The sequence below is a fragment of the Oreochromis niloticus genome, linkage group LG12 (genome assembly GCF_001858045.2).
Source record: "Oreochromis niloticus isolate F11D_XX linkage group LG12, O_niloticus_UMD_NMBU, whole genome shotgun sequence".
Lineage (NCBI taxonomy): Eukaryota > Metazoa > Chordata > Actinopteri > Cichliformes > Cichlidae > Oreochromis > Oreochromis niloticus.
The window spans coordinates 10,402,541-10,428,509 of NC_031977.2; the positions used below are offsets into that span (position 1 = coordinate 10,402,541).

Sequence of the window (25,969 nt, forward strand, 5' to 3'; positions counted from 1 at the left end):
GTCCTAATAATTATATGACAGATTGAACTGGAACTTTGCTGCTGATGCTTACTGACTCTCAAATCTTATACATCAGATGATTACAAAGTGAAATTGCATTCTATTGGTCGGTTGATTTTAGGTTTTATCGGGCTTTGTTGAATTCGGCAAAATCCCCACAGAGCACATGAAGCAGTTTTATTTTGTAGCGGCAACATTAAAATTATTTAAAATGCAGCTCGACCTATTTTCTTCAATTCTTCTGTTTAAGAAAGAAGAAGAAAAAAAAATCTTCCACAACAACACATTCAACATGCAACTGAAATATTTGCGTGTACCGCCCCCTGCTGTAAATCAACCGCCATTACTTTAGGCTCCAATAATAAGAACAAATGGAAAACGGCAGTCCCTCAATCAAAGCCACTGCCAATAAATAACAAGAATGAGACCATGAATGGCAATAAGCTTTTTATTTAAACATTAAGGCAGTGTCTCTTTTGTTTTTCATTTTTACACTGCTATCCACAAAGCTTGCTGGTGGGCATGTAGAATTTAACCATGTGAATATTTCTTCTTTCTTTCTTTTTTTTTTGTAATACCAACCTCGAAGCAAGCCACATAAATATTTACATCTCTTCAGTTGTATATACAATCCTTGCTATTATACAGTGGGTTATAATTAAAAAAAAAAAATGCACAAAATGGTTGAACAATGTGTTGTTTGTCAATCCCCCACCCCTCCCTCCCCCAACCCCCCACCACTGGACAGTCCAGGGAACACCATCAGCAATCACCTTTGTCCTTTTAGGTTTGAATGATTAATCTGGTTTCAAATGAAACAGGCGTGCACTGAACAAACAGTGAGAACAAAAACAAAATGGATACATGTTAAAATTCATTTTTAGTATACTTAAAAAAAACCAAAAAACGTATTAGTCAGGGAACAGCTGGATATGGCTTAGTCTGTTTAGCGTCACATTCTTAAATTTCATCAGTGGATAAGTGATAGACACGCAGAGACCAATGCACAAGGCCTGGCTGTGTTTCTGCCGTGCCTGATGAAATAAACCATCCATCAGTCTTGACAGAAAAAATCCCAACAACTTTAAAATAAAAACTAAAAGAAAGGAAAGAAAGAGACCTCAAACACAGCTGAGATGAGCTTTTTGCAGGTAAGGCCAGCTAGATGCTTCACCGTCAACAGGTAGGATGAAGGAGGGAGAGGAGGTAGTCCTATAACAGTCATGTTTGTGTTGCGAGTATCACGAGCTTACTGCCGCTGCTTCCCAGTCCCAGGCAGGGAAGGAAAAACAAGCTTTTCACATCAATTTACAGAGTTAGGGTGACCTTTAAAACGCTGCACGAAAATGTGCTAAAATTGTGAGATATCGTCGTGTAAAAACTACCAGGATGCTTCTGAACGCCTCGCCCCTCCACCTCCTCTGACTCGTACAAACTCAGGAGCTGCAATGAAGTACACTTGAATTAATTTGTCATAGGTCTCTGTTTAAGAAAACATCTGATGCAGGCCCAGGTAAGCCGTCCTTTGACACAGTTTTGTCTTGTTTAGTGTATAAATCTAATGAGTGAAACATTTAAAAGCTAAGGCAGTGATGGATTGGGAAGGGAGGGAAAAAAGATGTTTCATTTGTTTATCTCTTTGTTTGCTTTTTGTTTTACATTTCCCTGTGTGGACAGTATAAATCCCGGCATGTGGGGGCTAAAAAGAAAAATTGTGCGTCACTTGATAACTTCAGTACTGTATATTGTAAAATAAATGGCACTTAACACTAAGAATATCTCATAACTGTACAAAATCTGCCTGGATGAGGAGTCGAGTCTCAGCGCCTCTTTTGGGCAGCAAAAGGTCAGAGGTCAGATCATCACGACAGCTTCGAGACGGGATACCAGCAGGCCAGGTGAACCCGACGCTGCCATGGACCAAGAGTCATAGAAGGATGGCTTCTTTTTTAATTCTTTAAAGTCACCTTTTTTAATGCAAGGAAACTCAAGTGATGCTGTGGAATTCGCCTTTTAGCAGCTTTAAGTTTGGTCTGCAAACTGGCTCGAAGCGGCTTAAGTCATCGATCACCGAAATGTGATTGTCGCTTTGAGTGCGGGGGAGCTACACAATAGAGGTGGCAAGACCAAAAAACAAAACGAGCAGATGTTGAAGGAGACCTCCACAGTGGGATTTTCGACGCAGTTCTTGGGTCCATTATTTTTTTCCCCATCTGCCACAGGAAACAGATTCTTAAATGCCATTGTGAACAGATTGACAACTAAGTGCTTAATATCCAAAAAACCGTTTCAACAAACACAGACATGGTTAATATAAAAAAATAAAATAAAAAAAAAAAAACAGTGAGAAAGTGTCACTTGTCTCAGTGCCATCCATCTGGCAAATCATCTCTCCGCACATGGATTCCTGAAGTCAAACTAGGGCTTTGCCTTTTCTCCAGGGCCCTCCCCACTATGTGACGACATCAGCAATGAACAGCATGTTTACCCTGTAAACCAATGATATGACCCACCCACATAACAATCTCTGCCCCACCCCCCCGCAAAAAAGATACACCCTTACAACAAAATGACACCATCAAAAGTTCACCATCAAAATGTACTAAAGGTCTCAGCTCACCAAACACAGGACTGGACTGACAGAATTTAAAGTAAAAAAAACAAATCCGAAAAAAAAAAAAAACAAGGAAAAAACAAAACATGTCGATTCTCCTCCTGTCCACCCTCGCCTGTGTTCTTGTAGTGGTAGCAGTGCGCGGGCCACGTGCACCTCGAGTTCACCATGAAGAAATACGAGAGGGTCCTCCGTGTGCATGCCGCTGCTCTCAGGTCAAATCATCTGTCACTAGAGCAGCAGTCATCGGCCTCCTGACCAGACAACGACACAATCTCAGTCCCTTCCACACAAGTGTAAAAACATTAGACCAGGATACCCGCAAAGGGTGGAGGTCCATGTGTGTGTATATCGATAAGGCCAGTGAGGAAAAGTAGTAAAATAAGAAGAAAAAACAAAAAAAACAAAAAGTGATTTGTCCTTTGGAGCAGTCCTGGAGTGAATGCATAACATGTAAGCGCAAACATACATACACGTGCGTGCACACATGCATGCACGGGGGGTGCAGCAGTGTTCCACTTCGTCGCTGTTTGGCGTATCAGGTGCATGAGAGGAGGACGCGATCCATTCTCGATGACCGATGGAGGAAATGCGTGTTGGAATGGTGTGGGAAGGTCTGCGGATGCCGTGTTTGTGTAGGTGAGTGACCGTACGCAGGTCCTGTTAAATCTGGCGTTTCCAGTCACTCGCTGTCGGACAGGGTCTCATATTGAGACATGAGCAGAGGTTTGTGCTCCTCCTCCCCCCAGGAGGGGCGACCCTGTCCGGGTCCGGACCCTGGTCCCTGGCTCCCTTGTTGGCCAGAGGAGGGTGAATGAGCAGGCACCGGTCCGCTGGGGTAACGCATGATCAGCGGGTTGCATGGAAACGGAGTTGGTGTTGAACCTGCAGAGAGCAAAACCAAAGAGTTGTTATCAAGTGTTCATGCTGCTCCTACTGGATCTCATATGAAATCAGTGTCACAAAGGTTTATACCTGCAGACAAAGGCCGGTCTTCCCAGACACGGTTGGTGAGTGGGGTTCGCCTGTTGCAGTCTCCCTCTGAGTGGACCGAGGACACAGAGGAAGGTCTCTCACCTCCTGAAAGCCCCGGTCCTGGAGACTTTGCCTTGCGCCCATTAGAGCGTCCACTACCCTTCGAGGACTTTGCGCCTCCTGCAAACAGAGGAGACCAAGCGCCGATGTGAGTCTAAAGTATACTCCGTTTAAAGATGCTTATTCTGAGCCACCTTTGGCCACATAAACTATAGTTTCCCACATTAATGTTTATGTGTATGGTTCTGTCCTTCACAGCAGATCTCAGAGCAACACATGAGTAACGCCTAACGTACTCAGGAGCAGGTTTAATCAATGTAAACAAGATTACAGACAGAGCTAAACTGTGTAATTTCAGGAAAATTAGGACAAGCGCCGCTGCTCTATTCTTGGGTGAGGAACGGGTTGCAATCGGTGTATTGACAATGACAAGAGCATTGATATGTGTAAAGTGTATGCAGCCCACATTAGGAGACAAATGTGATTATATTTCCAGCTGCTTTCCACCAAACTACTATGAATTGTGTTATTTTATTTTGTCCAATCTAGTCCATCCTCATGCAATGAATTAGTCTGAAGAACCAAACAAACCAGATCAGTACACCCGCAATCAACTGATCCTCAATCAGCCAGTTGACTTTGAACTTTTAGGCAACAAATGGAGAACAGGACTCCATAGTGCTTCCTTTATGGCTTAAATGTTGCTTTAACCCAAAAATACACTTCGGCACAGTTGCACAACAGATCATATAATCAGGGGTGCACGTAAGTGGTCCGCAGGTGCACATTTGCTGTCAAAATAAAAGACGTGCACCAGATAAGAAGTTGCAATGCGCGTTTGCATACATAAGATTTTCTGGAGGAGGACAGACATTTGTTTAGAACTCTTAAAGATGTCGAAGAAGCTCCTTTAAGCAATTACTTTGGTGTTCCTCCACCTCCAAAGAAATGTCAGAAGGAGTCTGAACCGCAAAAGAAGCGCGTATTCTCGGAGAAGTGGTTGCAGGAGGTGAGCTGGCTTCAAACAAATGATGAACGCACAGAGTTGTGGTGCAGAATATGCCGTGAAAATCCCACTCTAGCAGACAAAAACAGTGCCTTTTATATGTACGCGAACGCGCATTGCAACTTCTTATCTGGTGCAAGTCTTTTATTTTGACAGCGGATGCGCACCTGCGGACCACTTGTGTGCACCGCTGCATATAATACACCTAACTAATAATATTTATTACTATAAATGAGAAGCATGTTAGACAAATTGTTAAAATGGAGACATCCGTTTAAGTAGAAACACCACCCCAAAAATAGAAATGCTGGCCACAGAGATTTCCATATATATGCCAAACGTTAGGTAACATGATACAAGGACGATACAAGGTGCCATTGATCAGATGGCAGGGATGCAAATTCTATAAAAATATAGTGTAGGTGTAAAATTTGAACCTTATCTGGTTTGGATTTGATCCAAACCAGATTATGTATGAAGGTATCTTAAGTGTTGGCACCTTGTGACAAAGAGTCTTCAACCCGCCCCTCTGCAGACAAACCGGAGCTCAGCGGGGTAGCGGCGTTGGATGGAGAGCGCTCCTCAGATTGATCATAATTGCCCATCAAAGCCTTTCTTATAATGGCCTCCAGGCCTATTGAGTTACCAGGCGTTTCTGGGGCTGGGTTATGGCGGACGTTTACAGGTCCTGTGAAAGAAGAGATCATTATAAATGTTAATAGTTGGCCGAAAATCAGAACACTGAGATGCAAAAAGGTCAGAAAAGTAAAAATGTGTCATTAGGGAGGACGAAGAGCATCAGCAGTGAATAGTGTCAGATATCAAAAAAATACAGGATTTCTAATTGTCGGTATACACTTTACACCAGCGTGAGTGTTTCACACTTGTACTTAATGTTACATCTGTAAATTAATTTGAGTGATTTTTTTTTTTTTTTTTTTTTTTTAAATGGTTGAGTTGCAGCCTCGTCTCTCTCACACACACACACACACACACACACACACACACACACACACACACGCACGCACGCACGCACGCACACATGACAGCAAAGAGACAGCACATCAGCAGAGGCAGTGAAACCAGGTTAAGTTAAAAATAAATGTTCTGGCAACAAGAACCTTCGTTACTGAAAGAGCAATCAAAGCCTTGGTGTAGGCCACTATGCAAAACACCTGTTAAATTTAAAACCACTGAGCAGCTTCAGTTCACACTTATTAGCACCTGCGTTAGAGCGCAGAGGACTGTGGAGAAACCAGAAAACTCCACTCAGTGTTTACTAAAGCCAATTTCCAACTCTGTCCTGGTTTTAGATTTCTAACGGACTTACTAAAACTTGTTCTTTATCTTCAAGATGAAAAGACCAAAAAACAAAAAAACATAAAAATTTATTTAGGAAATGACAGAAGATTCATTGTTTGGGGACCAAACTGACTAAGAGAACAAAATTAGTGCAAAAAATTATTCCAGAATCAAAGCATCATTTTTAATTCATGATAGATTTGCAAAATCTAGAAGACTGGCTGAGAGAGCGAGGAATGCACACAGAGTATAAGCGCAGATTTCAAGCATGTGTTCCTCTTCAGAAACAGCACAGCAATTTAGATCAGTGATCGACAGCTGAAGAAATATTTGCTCTGATATAAAAGCGTGCTCTTCTGTCACAACCTGACAGGTACTGTTTGGAGTTCAGGAAAATCTGAATATGCTATGACTGATTACTAGAGAGAAGTGTATATACATCAAGGTGTGCTGAGTAAAAGTTTTCTTTATGCACCGAATTCTGTAGAAATATGACAAAAACTGAAATCTGTTACTGCTAAAAGTACCTTTGCTGCCTGTAATACATCTCTGTCATGTATACCTCTTGTATCAGGTAATGTTTTCCTCCTAACAACTCACTTCAAGCTTGGCTCAGTTACATTAAGATACCAGCCTTTTTACACAGCAGAAATGTGTGAGGCTCAGGTCTAAACATTCTGCAGGACCGAGCCAAAGCAAAGGCAACACACGCTTGAACAATCCACCTGTGCCTATAATACTGCCAACATCTCCCACTTGCATCCCAAATAAATTAACACTCCTAGTGTCATATATCACAGCTATGTCAGGCACAAACTAAGACATGCTTTCCTCCCCTGGCATTAAAGATTGATGCAGTAAATTGCTTTGTGTGGTTAGTTTAAATCATCTGCTTCCTAAATATCGTGCTCTGAAAGGAAAACTACTACAAATACATATTCATTCAGTCCACTACTGTTTCAGTTGCAAACTGCAGCTCTGGCAAAAACAAAACAAACGTTTTGTTAAACACTTTCAGAAACGGTTAGTAAACCGGGTCATAATTGTCAGGGCTGTTTTATTCAAACTATGCGTTTAAATTCAAATTTAAGCAACAGAGGAATTCACAGGCTAGCATAAAACTGCAGAAGACGATCGTCTTACAGAGAAATGGAGCCCACCACCACCCACAATGCTCTCAGACATGTACCCAACCACACCCATCATTGACTGATTCTAGCGGTGCATTAAGCTGCACGTCTTCAAGCTTTCGTGGCTGCCTCTTGCACGGTTGTGACGTGCCAAAGTACACAAAACTGACTTTGCGTAACAGTACAAGTCTCCAAGAGCACAGTTTGCTGATACAGAGCCTTAAGTACTGTGGTTGGTAATGAGCCAAAGCTAGCCTTCAAATCAGAGCTTTGTGTCTGCACACAGAAATGGGCTGTTAGCTAACGCTTCCTCACCGATGGAAGAATGTAAGAGGAATTTAAACTGGGAAGGTAACATGTATAGATGCTCTCATATAATTTCTCATATCTAACAAGTAGGAGACCAAGTCAAGCCTACACTGCAGCTGCAGCACACTTGAGCAGAACTTGAAAACATGCAGCTAGCGCTGTTCCCCAGTGAGCAGCTGATAGATGTGATCCATAACAGATTAAAGTCTGCCAAGGTGGTGGACATTAATCTTCTTAAACCTAAATCAAATGTGGTGTAGTTGCGTAAGTACAAAGGCCGGTTTTTCAAACAAAACCGAGCTAAAATGACATTTCTGCAATTGGTCAACAATATCAACATGACTGATTTCTTTCCATGTTTATTTTACTTCACACTCATGCAGCATCTGCCTCTTGCAGACCCTTCATTACCACACAAAGGAAGATCAAGCGCAAGTTGCATTTGGAATGTTTGACTTTATGAAAAAGCAAAATTATTTTTGTTTGGAGATGATGCCAGCTATGCAATTCTTTGATAAAGCTGCCGATCCATTATTATCAAGAAGGCACGGGTATCTCGGCCTAAACGTTCGCTCATTGTTCTGCTGTTTATTAATAGCAATGTGGCTTAAATGATTACCTGCAGTTGTAGATGCTGGCATATTGAAGATTTCTGTTCCAGGCTGACCAGCATCTGAAAGTGTAAACAGGGTTTCTTATTAACTGCTCCATTTAAATTAAAATAACATTGTTTACCACTGAGCACTCGGTAAGACCAGTCCTGAGGTCAGACTTACTGAAATCAGTCTCACTTCCCACTACTGTCATCTTCTTGATGATTTCCTGTTTCTTTGATTTCACAATAGCCGAGTTGCTCTCAGTCAGTTTGCTGAAGAAGGCAGGAGGCTGGGAGGCATTTGGAGGAGAGTGGGAACCCATCCTGTAGAAGAGAAGTACTATGATGTGAACATGCACACAAACACAAACTAACCCGACTCCTGTGACAAGAAAATTTAATAAGCACACGTGTAAATATAAGGGCTTCATCATTTTAAAATTGCAAAAAAATCCAAAACAACAACAAAAACCACTCATTTATCCAACTATCGTCTGCTGTGCACTGCTGTGACGACAAGGCAAGCCCACATTTTTTTGTACTCAGCTGTGGTAGCTGCCTTCTATACTGAGAATTTCCTAAACAGTTAAGGTGCTACATTCAAGGCATCAGGTCATGCCACCTTATCAAGGAGCGGATGCTCTTTATTGGCATTAAAGCTCCTCCTTTCTCCTACCTCAGAGATGAAACACAGCACAATCAGTTGTTAATAAATCGTGAAACCTGGCAATCACAATTTATGGCCCCGAGGATTACGTGACAATCGTGCCACCCACTTCGGTTGTAAAAACCTTTCCAGTGCAACGAGGCTACCAAACAGATACGCAGTCATTAAAGTTTCCTCTTTCTCTGACTGAAGAAAATTAAAAGTAGGTTTATTAACCCAGAAGCAACTCGGTTATCTGGAGCAGAAACTCAGGAAACCACAATCCAATGTCAGAGTCTGTCACTGTCCTTTAAACATGACTAAACTACACATACACATGTGACAGGTACAGTATATATGCAACCATAAAACAGTAGGCTAGTATTTCATGACCAGGACCCAAATTTTGACGTTGTGTTACAGAATTTGCTCAGTGAAATAATATAATTAGTGGTGCTAAATGTAAATAAACTGTACTCATAATGGACTTTTTGGAGCGGACTCTTGACTTTCATGCTGCTGCTCCAACCCAAGTCCAAACTTACCCTTGTTCTCCCTGCTCGCTGGGGTAGGAGGCTCCTCTCTGGACTTCAGGTTCAGAGTTGGCTCCAGCAGGAGACACCGGTTCGATTCCGTCAATAGAAACACTGACAGGTGATGTTTTAGGCTGAGGTGGAGATCTGGAAAACAGCATGTATACCATAACTCTGATTATCCATTACATATATTCTATGACATAAAAATCTATTTATCACTTATTTAATATATTTTTAACATCAGTGACAAAAGGTTAGATGTACTAATTGTAACCAACAGGGATTCCTACCGGTCTCTGTTGCGTTCTCCACCAGGTCCCTCGGCATAGCGGGTCCCCTGAGCAGACTCCTGTGAAGTGGGAGGAGGCTGGGAGGCACTGGGTGGACGGGTCAAGTCCAGGACAGGAGAACCGTGGTAGCTTTGCTGCTGGCTCTGCCTGTAGTCTTTAGTTATCACCTCCTGTTTGGGTGAAGATTATCAACATAAGACATTACACAACACTGTCCGAGATAAACTCTATCAGGAGACCTGTGTGTAAGGATTTTATTTTACTCTAAAGAAAACTAAACACATTCGACATGCATGCATTTGCTTTAATACAAACGCCAACTTCTTTTATAAAGCACTTCTAATTATTATCGTTTGATATTAGATTATTTTGCTGTTTGTCATGCAGTAGTTGAGAGGGCTTACGCTGATGTGCTGTGCCAGAGTGACCACCCTTTGGCTGCCTTTGACACAAGGGGACTGGGGCTGCTGGCCTGGAGACAGTCTCTCTTCAGACGGAGGACGGTAAAGACTGTGTGACATAGCTAAGAGTCGAAAACAGAAAACAAACAAGCACGCACGCACACACACATACAGAGACAGGCAAAAAGCACACCCACACGTTTTAAAAATTAGTTTGGATTTTCAGGTTAAGGTGACATAATTCCAAACCTTTGGAATGTCCTAATGAAAACATGCATTTTTTTTTCCTGAAATGTCTCTACACTCATCCAGACTTTCGTAAGCTCAAGGTGCAAGCTTTGAAAAAAATAAAAGAAGAAGAAGAAAAAGAAAATATCTCTAAATATGAGTAAGTGTGAAGAGCTGCTCAAGATATTTTCAGTGCACACTTTGCATACAGGCTTGGCAAACTCATCTTTGACCAGAAACTGTGCTAAAATTGACAGGTTTTGCATCAGTAACTCAAATGAAGAAGTTCAGAAAGTAACTTTTTAAGCCCCTGAATAAGGGACGTAAAGGAGGATGTAAAAGTGTGTACTGCATGTTATGAATAGAAATAGGCTATTACTATCATACTAGAGTACAAAACGTAACTCCAGAAACTCCATTCAGTCAATGGTCTAAAACATTCTCCCTTTAAGCTCTCGAGAGCACTACAGCACATGGATTTCAAGACTTTGTGTCCCTTGTGTGTCATATCTCGCTACGTGTTTTTCTTACACAACTCTTACACTACATTATTCATTTCAGAGGATGATGTAAGTAGAAAGAGGGGACCAGGATTGACTCTGTGAATCCCAGAGAGGGAACGAGTGATCCTGTGGGGACAGCATGCTCTGCCTTTTCTTGTTAGCTAGAAAACACATGAGAGACTCTGGGTTCATTTCAGCAGCAGCTTTATAAGCACCTGTATTTCTCTCTGTGGATCCATCTACTGTTTTGTGAACAACATCATCTTGGTGTTGTCATCTAGCTCAACCATCAGCTTTGAGAAGCATGCTTCCCGAGTACATTAGCTCGCAACATCCATTCAACCTCAGCATGCACTTGTCTTAAAGCCTTGTATAAAAAACACTATTCTACAAGCAGAAAACCACAAAACAGAATCACATTCCAAATGACAGAAACTCCCCAAAGGCTTGACCGAGAGAGAAAGATGTGTTTAGCGCTTGTGGTGAGTGTGTGTGTGGGGGGGCAAAAAAAAAGAAACCTAAATAAATCAGCATAAATTACAGTGAGCAGTAAAACAGGAACATGCACAGATTTGGAAGGCCAGAAGCTGTAGTACCCCCTTCCCCTGATTCGCTGAAAGTGTCTCCGGTCTTTGCTGTGTTACTTCCCCTTCCCACCTGCCTTCTCTGCAACACTGGTGCACTCTGGGACCCCAGGGAGTGAGTTTGGTGGATGGAAATGCTTTTCCTGTTTAATGAATCTATCAGACCAATTTTCTATTTCAATGTTCTTTTTCATCTGAGTTACATATGTTTCAATTACAGCAGTCTTACTGAACAGAGGGTATAAAAATACTACTCTGATGATCTAACTTCTGATCTAACTGTCTGTGGTGAAATATTTTCTTAATGTAAGCAGCCGAATGGCAGGGAGGAGGGTGCCACATGTTAAATTCAAGTCACATCCTCTTAGGAAATAAAATGAACATAAGCAGCAAGGGATGCTCAACCTAAATGTCCCACCAGCTTTAGCTACCTTAAAGGACACCTAGGATCTTCTTGGAAAAATCAAGTTATCACGAAAACGCTATCAAAACTCGCCAAATTCTTTTAAAAATTTAATCTAAACAAGTAATGTCCAATTTGGAAAAGCTAGAAGTAAGGCTTTCCAGAGGGCACCCTTGGTGGACTTTAAGTCTATAAAAGGGAGAAACTGGGAAAAAAGGCAAAAAAACCAAAACAAACTACAGCATTGAAACAAAAAATGTAAATGAATTGGGCTGATCTGATAATGCCAACCACCACAGCGTGCAGTAGGCCACAGACTGACGGGGGAGTGGGTCTGGGTGATGGGGGGGACCCCTGGGATCCAGAGCGTCTTACCATCAGTGGCGCTGCTGGCAACAAGCGAGCCCATCTCTGGCATCCCCGTTTCACAAGAAATTTGACGCATAATAATCGCGTTTATGAAGTTGGCCGCAGTCATGGTGGTCTTACCGAGTGATCGGAGCTCTTGTTCCTGAATGGACATCGGTTTGTTTTGAGTCTTTTCCCTACTAGGTGTACCGCTTTCTCCACGGCCAGGAGGGTTGTCTGACTGCGGAGGCAGCAGGTGCTGGGGACGGCCTGAAGCAGAGGTATAAGACCCGGGGTATATTCCACCTGGGCTGGGGCTGGACAGCTTGGGGTCCGATTTACTGGATGGGCCATGCTGGTCCTGAAAATGTTTGGGTAGACCTCCCCTGTTTTTGCCTGCATCGCGACTCTGCTCTTTGGGTGCGTTTAAATCCATGGCAGTTGGGTAGGCCTCAGAAAGCACACCTGTCCTTTGGATATGGCTAGGGTAACCTTGGTAGTGGGATGACCCTGAGGGCATGGACCTAACAAAGCAAACACACATTTAAAAAAGCGGATTGTATTTATAAAACCAACCAACCAACCAACCAACCAAACAAACAAACAAAAAAAAAAACCAGCATACAACTTTTAATCTGTTTATTCAAATTTTCTGTGTTAAAGTTCAGTTTACCGTAACACAGATGAGCCGGAGTGTTCGTTGACAGAAAGACTTTTCCCCCCAGTGTGCAGGACACTTGGCCTCTGCTGGACGTTTTCCTGGGTACGAGGCGACACTGGGGAGTGCTGGTGGCTGTGCGGCTGGGACGCAGGTCTTACGCTGCTGCTGCTGCTTGACAAGCTGTGCTCTGTACCTAAGTAGCAGAAACAGGCGCGTATAACTTTACAAATTCCAAACTACATTCATAACTTAAATAAAAATGAAGAACACCATATTCTCCACACCTGGTCGCCAGATGGGGGCATGCTCCACATTTCCAATAGAGCCGCCCTTATCTCTCTCACGCTCTCGATCCCTCTCTCTCTCCCGGTCCCTTTGCCTTTCGCGGTCCCGTTCGCGCTCCCTTTCCTTTTCCCGATCTCTCTGACGGTCCCGTTCACGTTCGCGCTCCCTCTCCTTTTCCCGTTCCCGCTCCCTCTCACTTTCGCGCTCCCGCTCCCTGTCACGTTCACGGTCTCTTTCACGCTCTAAAGATGAGGCCGTGCCTTGCATTTTGCTCATGTGTGAGGAGCCAACTGCACATGCAAAAAAAGGGAGAGATAGAGAAGCTTAGAAATAAAAAGAGTGCAACATATTTATTGTGCGAGTCTGCTTGTGTGAAATGAACTGTACCGGGTGAGATGGGAGAGGTGGTGTAAGGTCTGCCAGGGAAGGCGGCGCTCGTCCCAGGGATGTAAGGGATGCGATCCACTGTCCCTTGAGTGGGAGGGACCAGTATGTGTGGTACCTGAGAAAGATCGATGATCCCTAGAGGACAGAGAAGGGTCAGCTGATTACAGGGCATAAAAGGTAATGAGAGGCTCTCAACAGTGATGCAAATGTTTTATGAGGGAATGTGATGATATTTATATTTATTAAATCTGAAATGATGGACTGACTATGTGAAATTCTATATTTTTGACAGATAAATGGGAAAGCGGAAGCAAATTACTGAAACATAAACCCTTTTTTAACTTATTAGATTCTGCTCTAGTGTTCTAAGACAAAGTAATAAATGAGTCAAGATGTGTTCCTTCAATGGGTTATATTGGAAACTAATCTGACTGGTAGCTCCCTCAATTATCCTACATGACAAATTTTCGGCAACCCCTAATGCAGTTCAGTTTTTTTGCATTATATTTATTTGTTTTTGTGGAAAAATGTGGAAAATGCCATAATAAAGGAAAATAAGACTCTCCCACAGAGTGTGATCGAAATTAAACGCTGCTTTATTACAACACACCAGCTGACTATAAATAAACTGTCCACCAAACTGATCTAAATAACTCAGAGCATGAACAGCACTAACATTAAATTTTGGCTTGCAGGTGCTTCTATTAACAACCACCCTGCTGTTGTTTCATACTCCTATTTGTATTCGTAGTGCAGGTGCAGCACATTTGACTGCACTTTCAGTTTACCGATCAACGGCGACAAATGACTGAGTATTAGCCTTACCCCGAGGAGGGTAGGGCAGGGGGACAGCCTGGTCACGTGAAGGAATGCCCCTCATGATTTCAGATGAGCGCTGTGCAGCCATGGCAGCAGCTGCAGGCCACTGATGCATCTGCTGAGAAGTGATATAGTCGTTGAGCAGCGTCTGCCGGTTCTCCAGGGCGGCGGTGTCAGGAAAGCCACGGATGATGTAGGGGTAGTGGGGAGAGTATGGAGCGCCGGAAGCGAGGGGCCTATGCAAGTAGTATGCTGTTGTATATAAAACAAGAAGATCATCTGTCAGGAAGTCACTCGACTTGAAGCAAAACTCTGATCAGATTATCACACAAATGCTGTGCAGATGATTAAACTGTTCTCTAATGAGGATGGGGGCAACATGTATAATGGACACAGTACCTGAGTCGATTGGGATACTACGACCCAGTGCAGAAGGATCAAAGGCTAAGGAAATGTGACGGTACATCTCAGGTCCCAGACCCGGAAACAGGGTCTGCTGATCTGGAAGAGTGGAAAGTGGTGATTTGGTGGTAGTCATCTCTCTGGGGGTTGGTGTGGCTTTACGCTCCTGAGTCAGATTCTTACTGGAAACTGGTGGGAAAAAAAACAAGGAAATAGAATAATTTTTAGTACACAACAACTCTTTTACATGCCTGCCACACATATACAAGACTTGTGCATTTTCATATGCTTCTTGGTTCTTTTTTAGTTTAGATTACAAACTCTCAATCTTTTACGCATGTGATATACTTACCCTCGTGCTGCCTTTGACCTGCCTCCCTGGACAGTGGGGAGCCACGATGAGAGGATCCAGGGTAAGGTGTCCTTAAGGCTCCTTTATCATCGTAGCCCACTGGACTGTGATGGGCTTTGCCACCCTGCTCTGACCCCAGCGTTAGCGGAGAAGAGCGCGATATGGGGCTAGCTGTACTGACCACTGCACTGGGGCGCCCTTTAGGTGCGTCTTCATATCGGCTTCTCTCAGTACGCATCTCCAGGTGTGACTGTGTACCGTGGTAGGGACTGCCCATGATGGAGCGGACATCGTGACGTTTCCCTGAACTAGCCACCTCCTGCTTCATGGATGCTCCCTTCAGAGACCACAATGGGAATTAACTCTGTTAGCAAGCATGAAGTATTTGATTGTCTCTACATGTGTCATTAGCATTATCTTTAGTGTGTACCTGTACAATGATGCCCTCCTTGGCAGGCTGTCGGAGCTCTTCCCTGGGAATGAGGTGGATAGAGCGCCCAGCCTCCTTCACTATAGTCTCTCGGCCTTTCATAGGATCAGACAAAGAGCCAGGCCCACGAGGTGGGGGGCTCTCTCGTTTCATCTGTTTAGGTTCCCTCCTCATGTAGCTATCCTGATCTAGATGACGAGGTATACCTGAAATTTTAATATATGAATATTATTAATCTTCAAACAAGAGCAGGAAGCCTACTGTTCTAATTTCTCTTCATAATTTAGCCGGAAGTGAGCCGAAGGATAAAGAAACACGAGCGACAGACACAAAGGTTTTATAAGTTTAGCTGAACAACCTGGGGTTCGAGATCTGCTTAAAGTGCTGCTCTTTAGGCAAATAACTTCAGGTTAGCTAGCACTATCCAATTACTGAAAAGTAAGAAACAAAAGAAAAATTCGTCTTTCAGTTCACTGAAGGGAGCTCTGAGAGTTGAGTCAGATGAAATGAGAGCACAGACTACATCAATCATTAACCTGCTATGGCTTTAACCATGCATCATCACAAAACCAATGGTGACTGGTAAAGCGGCATCAGTCTTTTCTGGAGTCGCCAAAAACACAGGCTGCATTAACATTCTCCTTTAATGTATGTTCTGCTTGAGGAAATTTTTTTTAAGTACTTGACCAGGATGAAATCAGAATTCAAAATAAAATCTTGTTGTAAGTAAACCGCTTGCTACCTTGTGAGATGGAACCACGGATGTGATGAGTGTCCTTGTAAGAGGCATGGTGGGGACTGTCACTATCATGAGGCATGGTTCGTCCAATCAGTCCTGAGGTGGAGGTACCAAAGAAGGAATGGTAAGGTGTAAGACTGATTATTTATGAAAGAACTTACCATAAAGTCAAACCTCTTTAAATACGTCATCTGTTACCTTCACAGTTGGCAGCAGACAGCGATTCCCTCATAGGCATTCCCCTCGAGATGCCTCCTTCCATTACATCATATGGACGCTTCAGGCCCAGAAGTTCCCCAGACTGCCCTCCACCTCGGCCCTCATCTTTAGGAGTCTGAGATGCTGAGCCTATAAATGACAAAGATCTCAGTAAATATACTGACAGTATTTCTTAAAGTATGTGCAATTTGAATCAATATTATTTCTAAGGTTAACTGAAAGCAACATAGCAAAAAGTAGGACAATGCGACCAAGTCCTTCTGCTTACGATCATATGTGAGAATGTGCCCACTAATGCCCTCATAGAGCACATGTCCTTTAGACAGGGCCTCATCGCGCTCCCTCTCTACACGGCTGGCACTGTCCTCAGTCATTAGTCGCGCTATGGTTCCCTTATACAGCGAATCAGCCGGCGTCCCCTGTGGAGAACAAAAAGAAGAAATGAGACCTGTACTTTGCACCATCAGTGTGCTGTAGCAGCTGTTCTTGTGAGAGAAACAAAAAAAAAAAAGTCTGATTAGGATTTTGATATGTAAATGACAGTGAAGCCTGACAGTAGACAACCTTGACTACAAGCAGACTTGGTTAACAATCCTCATTTCAGTAAAACTAAACAGTGCCAACGTCATAACAAAAAATGTTATGGAAATTACAGACTTTATATCACGAGTATTAAACTGTTATTTACAATTACTCCACTAATAAAAACAAAAAACAAAAAGCAAGTGAACAAACAGCTATGGGAGTTTAAGCTGACTAATCTTGAGTCTAATCAGACTCAACTATGTCAAAGAAGGAAAACACTGAGTTAAAAATAAGTACAGCTTGAGGTTAAACATTTCAGAGGAATCATCAAGTCAACCCACTCACACAACTTGAGTCACGTCACTAAAGTGGACATGAAAAGTAGTAGCTTAGAGAACATTGTTACTGTGTTGCTTGCAGCTTTTCCAAGAAAGGACGAGGCCAGACTAGCATGGTTTCTTATTATAGGATCAGATGGTGCTGACTTAAGTTACCCGCACCTACCCTTTAAGAAGAGGCATCAATGCTATATGGATTCGTGCACTGAACGGTAGCCTGCACACATAAAGGTATCCCTCTAACAATGGAGATGCTACACTTTCAGTTATCTCTCCTTTGACTAATCCACAACAGCAGATAGAAGCCAGTATGGCAGCTGGATATGATATTACAGTGAGCATATCAATGACTGGTTTTGCCCGCGTCTAGAGTAAATAGATAAAGTAAAGAGGGAACAGACGCGGTACATTGTGTACCTGTTGCTAAGGTGACGGGGCCACCCAGAGCCGCAGTTATGTCACAGCACCGTGGAAATCCACCAGCCTTATGACCTCTAACCGGCTCTGCTGCTATCGTTTCCATCAAAAGGACAAAGCTCAGACGCATGAAGGCTGCTAAAATTGACTGTGGCGATTTTAAACAGCCATAAAGACAAAGCCTTCAACTTTATGAGCAGAAACCAGTGACGGCATCAAAATGAACCAACGAAGTACTGCTAACAATGCGTGGCCCGTCAGTGTATGAGCTGCACATGCTGCTGTCACTATGAACCTTGACATAATTTAACAGTGTTAGTTTCAGTTCAATATTACAAGGGGAAATGGTGAGCTAGGGCTGGGCAATAAAACAATAAAGATAATTATTGCAAAAAAATTCTCCCCAACAGAAATATGAGACATGGTCAATATCAAAGTCAATAAAAGCCAATTCATGTTTTGAGATATAACACAAAAGGGTCAATGACATCAATCATGTGGTTGGAATAGAGTTGGAGCCAGCAAGCGCCTTGCTAGATGGAGGCAGTGTCAAAAATGTGTGATATAACAAGACCGTGGGCTGTTGTTGGCCCATCAGTCAGAAGGAAGAGCAAAGTTTTAACATACAAAGACTGCTGCAGAAGCCGTCTTTGCTTTTCATGTTGTACTTTTTCCTGTCTTTGATTTTTTTTTCCTTTCTCCTTTTCCTCGAGATCTCTGCTGTCACTCCGTTCCCTTTCCCAGCCTGTTTATTAACAAATCGGCATTCAACCAATGCACAGTGTCATCTATGTCGAGCAGTGTGCAGTTGAGATTTTGGAGGACTGCACAGGAGTAGCACTGCTTGAAAAGCACTCTCCTTATATCTTCACTTAGGAACAAAAATAGACTTTTAAGCTTGACTTAAGAAACTGATTTGATTTAGATCCTAGCCGTACGTGCTAGTTATGATGTCAAACATAAAAGCAGGTCACTTCTAAACCTGCATACTGGGGAATTATTTATAAGCGTGTTCAGTGAATTTGAAAGGTTGCTCGGAGGTTCCTCGAAAAGGGGAAGAGAACCGTTTTCCAGTTGTGTTGTAATGCACAACTCAAACTAGAACAGAGTCAGCAGAATATTATTAACAAACACGAGGATTGCCCCACCCAACAAACTGTACATATGGGAGACTGTTGCAATGAGAGTTGTAACAGTGGTCAGGGATTATCTGTAGGTTACATCATCAAACCAACAGCCTATGAGTATTTTCAGTGGAAAAACAAGGACCTTCATATGAGTAAAATTCTTTGGAAAATATGAATAAGCCTGTTGTTATTTTCTGAATAGAGTTTGTCTTTTGTACCAATTTTGAACTTTAAACTGGAGCATTTTTAACTCCAGTATAGCAGCTTTATGAAAAGGACCAAGGACTACTTCAGCGGTCAGCACTCACCTGAGTAATGGAGCCGCCTCGATAGGGAATTGGGGAATCAGGATGCAGTCTGGTCCCTGGGATGCCTTTAGTGATACTACCCCCCTGAACAGCTGAAATAGATGCTTTAAGGACAGTAAGAGAGAGACCGCTGTCACTATAATCCAACATGTAAAGTCACATTAAGAGTAAAAAAGTGGAATGCATTTAACTGGAAATAAATATTTGAAAATGTTTTGCAAGACCACCCGAAAAGAAAAAGTTGAGGCATCACCGAGTACAATCACTTCTGCACATACAGATTTGGGCAATTTCTCCCAATCTTCACATTTTCCCAACATCAGTGAACTCAGCTACCCACTGACTTTATAATAAACAGATAGATGGATGGCCAGACGGAGAGAGATTTAAAGTCTAGCCTAGGTTACACTCAGTACATTTAGAAAAGTCACTCCAATTTGGTGTGCTGGAATAAAAAGCAAGTCATGATTTGACTTTGTTCAGAATCTATGGCTTATTGCTTGTACTCAGTGTGGCAATAAAACAGTGGGAAAAGACAGAGCACCCACCACGTCCAGCAGCACTATCATGAGTTGGCCCTTGGGCTGACAGGTTATCAGCTTGGGAGGACGAGCTGTGAGGGGACAGCTGTTCCTGCTTTACTATTGGAAAACCACCTGCTATATATTAGATTACAGAGAGAAAAGAGAACGAAATGAATAGAGACAATTTTATTATCCTTTATTTATCCAGGTAAAAGTCTGACTGAAAGTAAAATCTCATTTTGAAGACAGACCTGGCTGAGAGGGGCAGGGCACAATAATGAGAAAGAGTATTAATCCCCTCAGCCAGATTTACTCACCGCCTTTCCTCTGATCCATCCAAGGCACCCCCATCGGTGCGGAGGGCATCTTCCCATGGTCCAACCCATGAGCTGGGCTGTGCAGCTGTACTGGGGTGCCCTGTTTATTTAATTAAAAAAAAATGTACATGGTCATAAGAACAATATGTAGGAACACTGATCAAAACAATTACATGATTTCTACTCTCAAACTATGTCTACTTAATGTTACTGGTGTGGTGCTGTACCTGTGTGATAGAGCCTCCTGGCTTGGAGGAGGAAATGAGAGGTGGAGGCTCTGGCATTGTGAGCGGTCTCACTGCTGCTAGCCTTCCGCTGTCCTGCGGCAGTGAGGGGTGGCCTGATGGCTGGAACGCTGGCAGATGGATGAGATTGTGAGAATGAGATTTGAGCAACTGATCTTTTGAAAAAGGCTTAAAAAAGCAAGTTTAGTAGACACGGATTTGCTAAAAGTTCCCACAGTACAGATAAAAGATTATGTAAAGAGAATGCTCACAGTTGAAGTGGAGCAGGTGCTGGTCGTGACTACTCTTGGCCATGTCTCGTGGGGACACGGGGTAAGGGGATAGAACTGAGCGCCCCAAGTTAGAGGTCCTCGGGTCATCAGGGCCCAGCGCCTGCTTCTTAGCTTCACTGTGTGGAGAGAATGCTGGGGGCTTTTCTGCAACAGTGACACACAAGGAGAGTCAGGACCAGGTAACAACACACAAATGGATATCCACTAATCCAAGAAGTTGTCCTTTGGCCATTACCAGCACACTACTGTCCACACCTTCATCACTGTCGTCATAAGAATTACAAGGAATATCTCATGCTACTTCCCAGACAGAGTGACACGCCACTGAATTAATACCCTTATTTAATACAATCACACCATCCCAGTGCTAATATTTAAAGTGAAATCCAGCTGAGGAGAAGTTAAAAGGCAATGGATGAACCTACTTAATCTCTGCAGGAGCAGCAGCAACTGCTTCTCATTGCTCTGAATGGACATAACCAAACCACAGATCATTAAATCCTCACAGCATTTTTAAAATCATCAAATCCTCAATTTTTAAAATCCCCACAAGTGCTTACTTGTAACTATTACTTCTCCCACACGGTGATTAAATGCTGAAAAATATCAATAAATATAAGCTGGAATACATGTTTATATCTGTCCTTATGTTACCATAAATGAAGGACTTTGAGTTCACAGCTGCCATGCACATGCTGGTTATAAAAGACCTCTCTTTGTGTGGACCTTTAAAAGTCCATTCAACAAGCTTACAGTAACTGCACTGAACCAGACTGTATTCCCTTTTGGGTCAATAGCAATACCAGATCATTTATCAGTTCCCTCACCATGAGTGTCCCAGAAACACTTCAATGCCCTAAACACTAGAGTACACAGACTCAAGGTTACAGCATGTAGCAAGGACCAACAAAGTAAAACTAGATCAAATGCAACTAGAACGGCATGTTGTGCTGCATTTTCATTAACCTCATTTAAAAAAAATATTTTCATTAATCCTCTAATCTTGTTTTCATAAAACACCAAGCTGTACACCCTGCAGTCGAGTGACACTAAGGTCATGCAGAACAATGATAAAAAGGATCCAAGCTGAAAACCTAAAACTGTGAAGAATTTCTGTGTTTGCAACTTTAGCAGGTAAATATAGTTTCCAGGCAATAAGACAAGTTTCTGTTGCGATGGAGGTGTGCATACCATCCTTTTCGCCGGCAGAGGGGCTGCGCGGGCGAACACGTGGGCTGCCGCTGTGCAGAGCCTCCCTGTCTCTGTCTGCCTGTGGGGTATAAGGCTGCTGTTTGCCTAGCTGGCCTGGAAACTGCTGCTGCTGTTGTTGCTGCTTGACCTCCTGAGAGGACTCCCCATGAGCCATGGTGATCTGTTGCTGGTACAGTGCCAAAGCGTGGGGAGGCGGTAATGCCTTCCCACTCTGCTGACCCCCCTGCACCGAGGCTTCTTGCATCTGCACACAGGGCGACAGGAAAATAACAAGAGTTACATATATGCCACACATATAACAAAAGCCCACTCCTTTCCAGGAGCTGACATATGGTTAGCCACATAAAATATCTGATAAGCATGTCAGCTAAGACGCATCTCTTATTTCTTGACAAGCTAAAGTTTCCCTAATGGCCATTATCTCATTTCTCGTCATCCTCCATCTGGTTGGCTTATCTTATACTGTTATGACTTAACAATTTCACCTACTATGGTGTTAGCCTTGTAAGCAGAGAGACTTTGATAGGATTCACAACTGCAATGAAAGATTGTGAGTGTGTGAGTACATCAGTTTTATGTGGCTAAGACACTTTCAAAGGCTGGAAAAGCCAAGATGCGCTTCACTTACAAAGGGACATAAAGGTTTAAAGGGACACAATAACAATGCTCATTATCAAGTCCATATGTGTATTCTTGGATTCTACCAAAGTAGTTCTGCATGAGTCATATTAAAAAAAAAGAGAAAAAAAAGATCTGTTACTGTTTAAAACAAGAAGTAAAGCTAGCAACTTTAAAATTAGCAACTCACAATAGGTGGTATAGCAGCTGCTCTCTGTTTCAGCTGTTTCAGATCCATGGGCTTCTGTAGTGGGGATGATATGACCCCATCATGAGTGTAGTTCAGTAGGCTTGGCCGTGGAGACATCATTCTACACAGACGGACAGAAATAAGTTAGTGGGAGTAAAGAAGAGGTTGAAAAGAAGAGCATACAAAATCACTTGTTTAGTTTTTCCACCCACTAATGTAGTAGGATGTGTGCTGACATAGCCTGAGACCATGGAAAAAAAAAAGTAAAGATTCATATTGATGTATTACACATCTGTCAAAAAACACAACAAACTCTGAATTACAGTTAAATACACAAATTGATGCACAGAACCACACATGCACGCCCCCCCACACACACACTTCCCCCCCCCCCCAACCCTCCCCCATTTGTTTGCCTTGGCAGAGGGCAGCGTTTCCCTGAGCTCTGCCAGTACATGCAGTCTGCTGTCATGGAAAAAACTGAACAAATACCGTGCAAACACGACTAATCAGTTCTCCTACGCACTTTGACACCAATTTCTAGCGGCCTCATTCACAGACACATACGACATGTTTTGATTTATTTTTATGTATTTTTATTTATATGGATATATATTATGGATATCAATCGATATATAGGTTATATATCTGTATAGATTATAGATATAGATATATGTATATATATTTATATCTACCTATTTTCATACTGATGTACAAATAAAATCCTTGGCTAATAGAAAACTGCAACCTGTGGTACATGAATACACAAACACAGCTTGCCAAATATGGCTTCAATGCTGTACAGTGTAGCTAGGCAACTACTACCACTTCAAAGCCCTCACTGCTTTGTGTTCTTATGTCTGCTGTGTCAGAACAGAGATGTAAGATACCCAAGAAAACTCAAAAACCAAAAGATTTCTTACAACAAAGCTCTCAAACTGGTGTAAAGATGTAAACAGGAGAAATAAAGCAGGGAAGGGCTACACTGATCAGCACTCAATCTGCCTAATACTGTGTGGGTCCCTATTATGCCTCCAGAACAGCTCTGAGGCCTTTGGAGCTTGAACATGGCATCCTTGTGGGTATCTTATGACTGCATGACATTGGTGATATTGGGTGCTGCTTTGGTATTAGGCCACTGTGCCTCATACTTTCATATGCAACAGATGTTTGATAGCATCATTGTCTGTAGAGTTTGGAGACAGGCTCACTGTCCAGAGGTATTTCTTATATTCTCGAGATGGTTTCTGATATGTTTTTTGCTTACTGTTGGAGGACATTAAGGTACAGCCATTGTTGTCGATCTGCAACAATGTTAGGTGGGTGGTAAATAGCAGTAAAAGTAATAACCACATAAATACCAGGGAAAAGATGTCCCTGTAAAAGTCAGGGTAATGGCTATAACCCTGGTTCTCTGATTAGTGCTGATGGTTCTCACTATGGGCCTCCTGCCTGCATGACCTCATCAGAACCCCAAATGTCCCTATTTTTGAGAACAGCTGCAGCCTGAGGGGCTGGTACTTTGGGAAACCTGAAAATGCAATGCTGGGGGAGACGCTGCCTGTGCTGCAACCAAGAGGCCTTGGCACATGACAGAGGTGCCAAGGAAATCCTTTTTCCTTTGTCATCAGGTTGGGGAGCCCAAGCCAGAATGCCCGCCCCACAAGAACCATTAGTCCCATGGCTCTCCCAGTAGCCTATATTGCCACTTTCTGGAACTGGAGGACATTGTCGGATGTAACAAATATTTCTTCCCACATAGTGGTATCTGGTTTAGCTATCTTACCCTCTTCTGATTCCTCCTGGTAAGCCAGCAGAATAGAAGAGGCTTTAGCACTCATCAGTGAGGTGCGACTGAAAGTAGTCTGACTTGGAGGGGTACAGCGGGGCCAACGAAGAACGAGGTCTAGGGTGAAGGTGGCTCACTAAAAACAGATTCACCTGTGGCATCTGGTGGAGGCCAAGGGAATCTATCCCTTCACAGACAAATAGGGAGCTTTTCAAAATGTCACTTCGAGCAGCTCCGGGAAAACAGGCAACACATGCTTACCTGACTTGTCATCAAATTGAGATTTCAGAACCTTAGTTTGCACAGTGGGCCACAGGATGTTGATCTTAGCAGCTGTGTGCTTGCACATGTCCTGTATGTTGCGATCTAAGGTAGACAGCGATGGAGGTTTAGTTGGTAGTGAGGGAGTTGGAAATTATAGTTAGAAGACAGGAGTTCTGAATCAGCTGATTCATCTCCATCATTGTTAGCGTTGCTTCCCAGGATAGTTCTAGTAGAGAAAAGCCCTCACATCGTCAGTCTGCCACCAGTGACGGGAAAGCATTAGCAATTGGCTCAGAGTGTGCTTCTGCATAAAAGTCCTTAGGTATTAGCACTTTTCCCTGTGGCAAAGCTGCCTCACACACCAAAGGGACACTGCCCTGCAGGTTAGCCTGGTGAGCGAGCCTGCAGTGGCACAGTTTGTGTCATAAAGGAATACAATGGATACAGACTTGGGTGGAGGTCAAGGCAGCCTCAGCAGTCTACACATGCCACACAAACTGGGTGTGTATCCCAGAGAGAGCTCTTGTTGCTGCAGAGAGAACGTTTTCCAACTTCACTCAGGTTGTTAGCCATAGCCATGCTGGTGGGCCTGACAATCGGCTAAACAGCTGCCAAACTAATGTGCAGGGAAGAATACTGCTGTTCTTTGGGTAGCGTGGACTAAAAAGTAGCGCTACTTTTTTTTTTTATACAGTATTGCTACCTAATAGGGTACGGCTAGAGTCGTTAGCTTAGTACCCAAAGGACAGCTGCCAACAGGCTTCCGTGAGAAGAGAGAAGAGGTTTTTGAATGACATCTCACGGTATGTCACACCCCATTATGTGGGTGTCACTGAGAAAGCCTATAGCAGGTGGCGTAATAGTATTTCAGCTTCTGATGAGGTCAGGGAGGAGGCATTACTCCATAGTCATGAAACAAATGGAATGAAAGAGAATAGTGCATTGTAGAGAGAGGATCCACCATATTCACTTCAGGGGTCACAGTTTTAATGTTGTGCCTGTATAAAATTGTTGTTTTAATTTAAACAAATGGGAAATGACCGTTTACCATTATCCACTATATTCATTGCTACGAATCCTCACCTGTTCTTATCTGTGTTGTCAGTCTCCTCCACCTCATCAGCACTGCAAGTGGCACTAGAGTCACTGTCTCCATGGGAGCCAGTTTTGGCCGCATGGTCCTTCTTGGAGTTCTTGTTGGAGCTTTTGACTTCCTCCGTGCCTGCAGTGGGAGGTTTTGTATCTGTGGCATCACTGGGCGGTGTTGGCTGCAGCTGGTCTTTGTTGGGCTCCCCTATTTCAGTCTTAATCTCCTGTTTAATGGAATCTGCATCTTCCTTGACTGGAGGTTTCTCATCCCCTGCCTGACTCGTGTCTGCGAGGTCCTCCTTCTTGTCGCCAGTGTTTGAGCTGCCCTTTACCTTGCTTGAGGTTTCCTCCTTAGCCTTGCTGTCCTCAGACGAGTGCGGCGAGGGCAGGCTCTCCGTGTCAGAGCTGTTATTGGCTCCACCTGGCAGGGACACAGGGTCGAAAGGAAACAAATTAGAGGTTTGTACTATAAATGTTGTATCTCCTTCACCTTTTTTTCTTCCATTTTTC

At 43.1% G+C, this 25,969-nt stretch overlaps 1 protein-coding gene across 3 annotated transcripts in view; it reads right to left on the minus strand.

Annotated features, from left to right (window-relative positions):
- Positions 1-432: 432 nt before the first annotated feature.
- The window catches only part of ncor2 (nuclear receptor corepressor 2), a 90,621-nt gene continuing 65,084 nt past the window's right edge, over positions 433-25,969 (minus strand). For 2 of the 3 annotated variants that reach the window (XM_005473080.4, XM_013271582.3), the window contains exons 20-46: positions 25,454-25,880; positions 22,318-22,438; positions 21,489-21,753; positions 20,277-20,441; positions 20,008-20,135; positions 19,781-19,880; positions 19,488-19,598; positions 18,940-19,043; positions 16,493-16,643; positions 16,204-16,353; positions 16,009-16,101; positions 15,267-15,472; positions 14,837-15,173; positions 14,482-14,673; positions 14,089-14,334; positions 13,264-13,398; positions 12,876-13,166; positions 12,604-12,784; positions 12,072-12,454; positions 9,868-9,986; positions 9,464-9,633; positions 9,183-9,317; positions 8,173-8,315; positions 8,016-8,069; positions 5,155-5,343; positions 3,590-3,769; positions 433-3,499 (exon numbers count right to left, since the gene is read on the minus strand). In XM_005473080.4, the coding sequence (XP_005473137.1) occupies positions 3,297-3,499; positions 3,590-3,769; positions 5,155-5,343; positions 8,016-8,069; positions 8,173-8,315; positions 9,183-9,317; positions 9,464-9,633; positions 9,868-9,986; positions 12,072-12,454; positions 12,604-12,784; positions 12,876-13,166; positions 13,264-13,398; positions 14,089-14,334; positions 14,482-14,673; positions 14,837-15,173; positions 15,267-15,472; positions 16,009-16,101; positions 16,204-16,353; positions 16,493-16,643; positions 18,940-19,043; positions 19,488-19,598; positions 19,781-19,880; positions 20,008-20,135; positions 20,277-20,441; positions 21,489-21,753; positions 22,318-22,438; positions 25,454-25,880 (4,979 nt within the window). In that variant the 3' untranslated portion in view covers positions 433-3,296. The remainder of the gene's footprint in view (positions 3,500-3,589; positions 3,770-5,154; positions 5,344-8,015; positions 8,070-8,172; positions 8,316-9,182; positions 9,318-9,463; positions 9,634-9,867; positions 9,987-12,071; positions 12,455-12,603; positions 12,785-12,875; positions 13,167-13,263; positions 13,399-14,088; positions 14,335-14,481; positions 14,674-14,836; positions 15,174-15,266; positions 15,473-16,008; positions 16,102-16,203; positions 16,354-16,492; positions 16,644-18,939; positions 19,044-19,487; positions 19,599-19,780; positions 19,881-20,007; positions 20,136-20,276; positions 20,442-21,488; positions 21,754-22,317; positions 22,439-25,453; positions 25,881-25,969) is intronic. The other variant, XM_005473081.4, reaches the window with a different exon arrangement.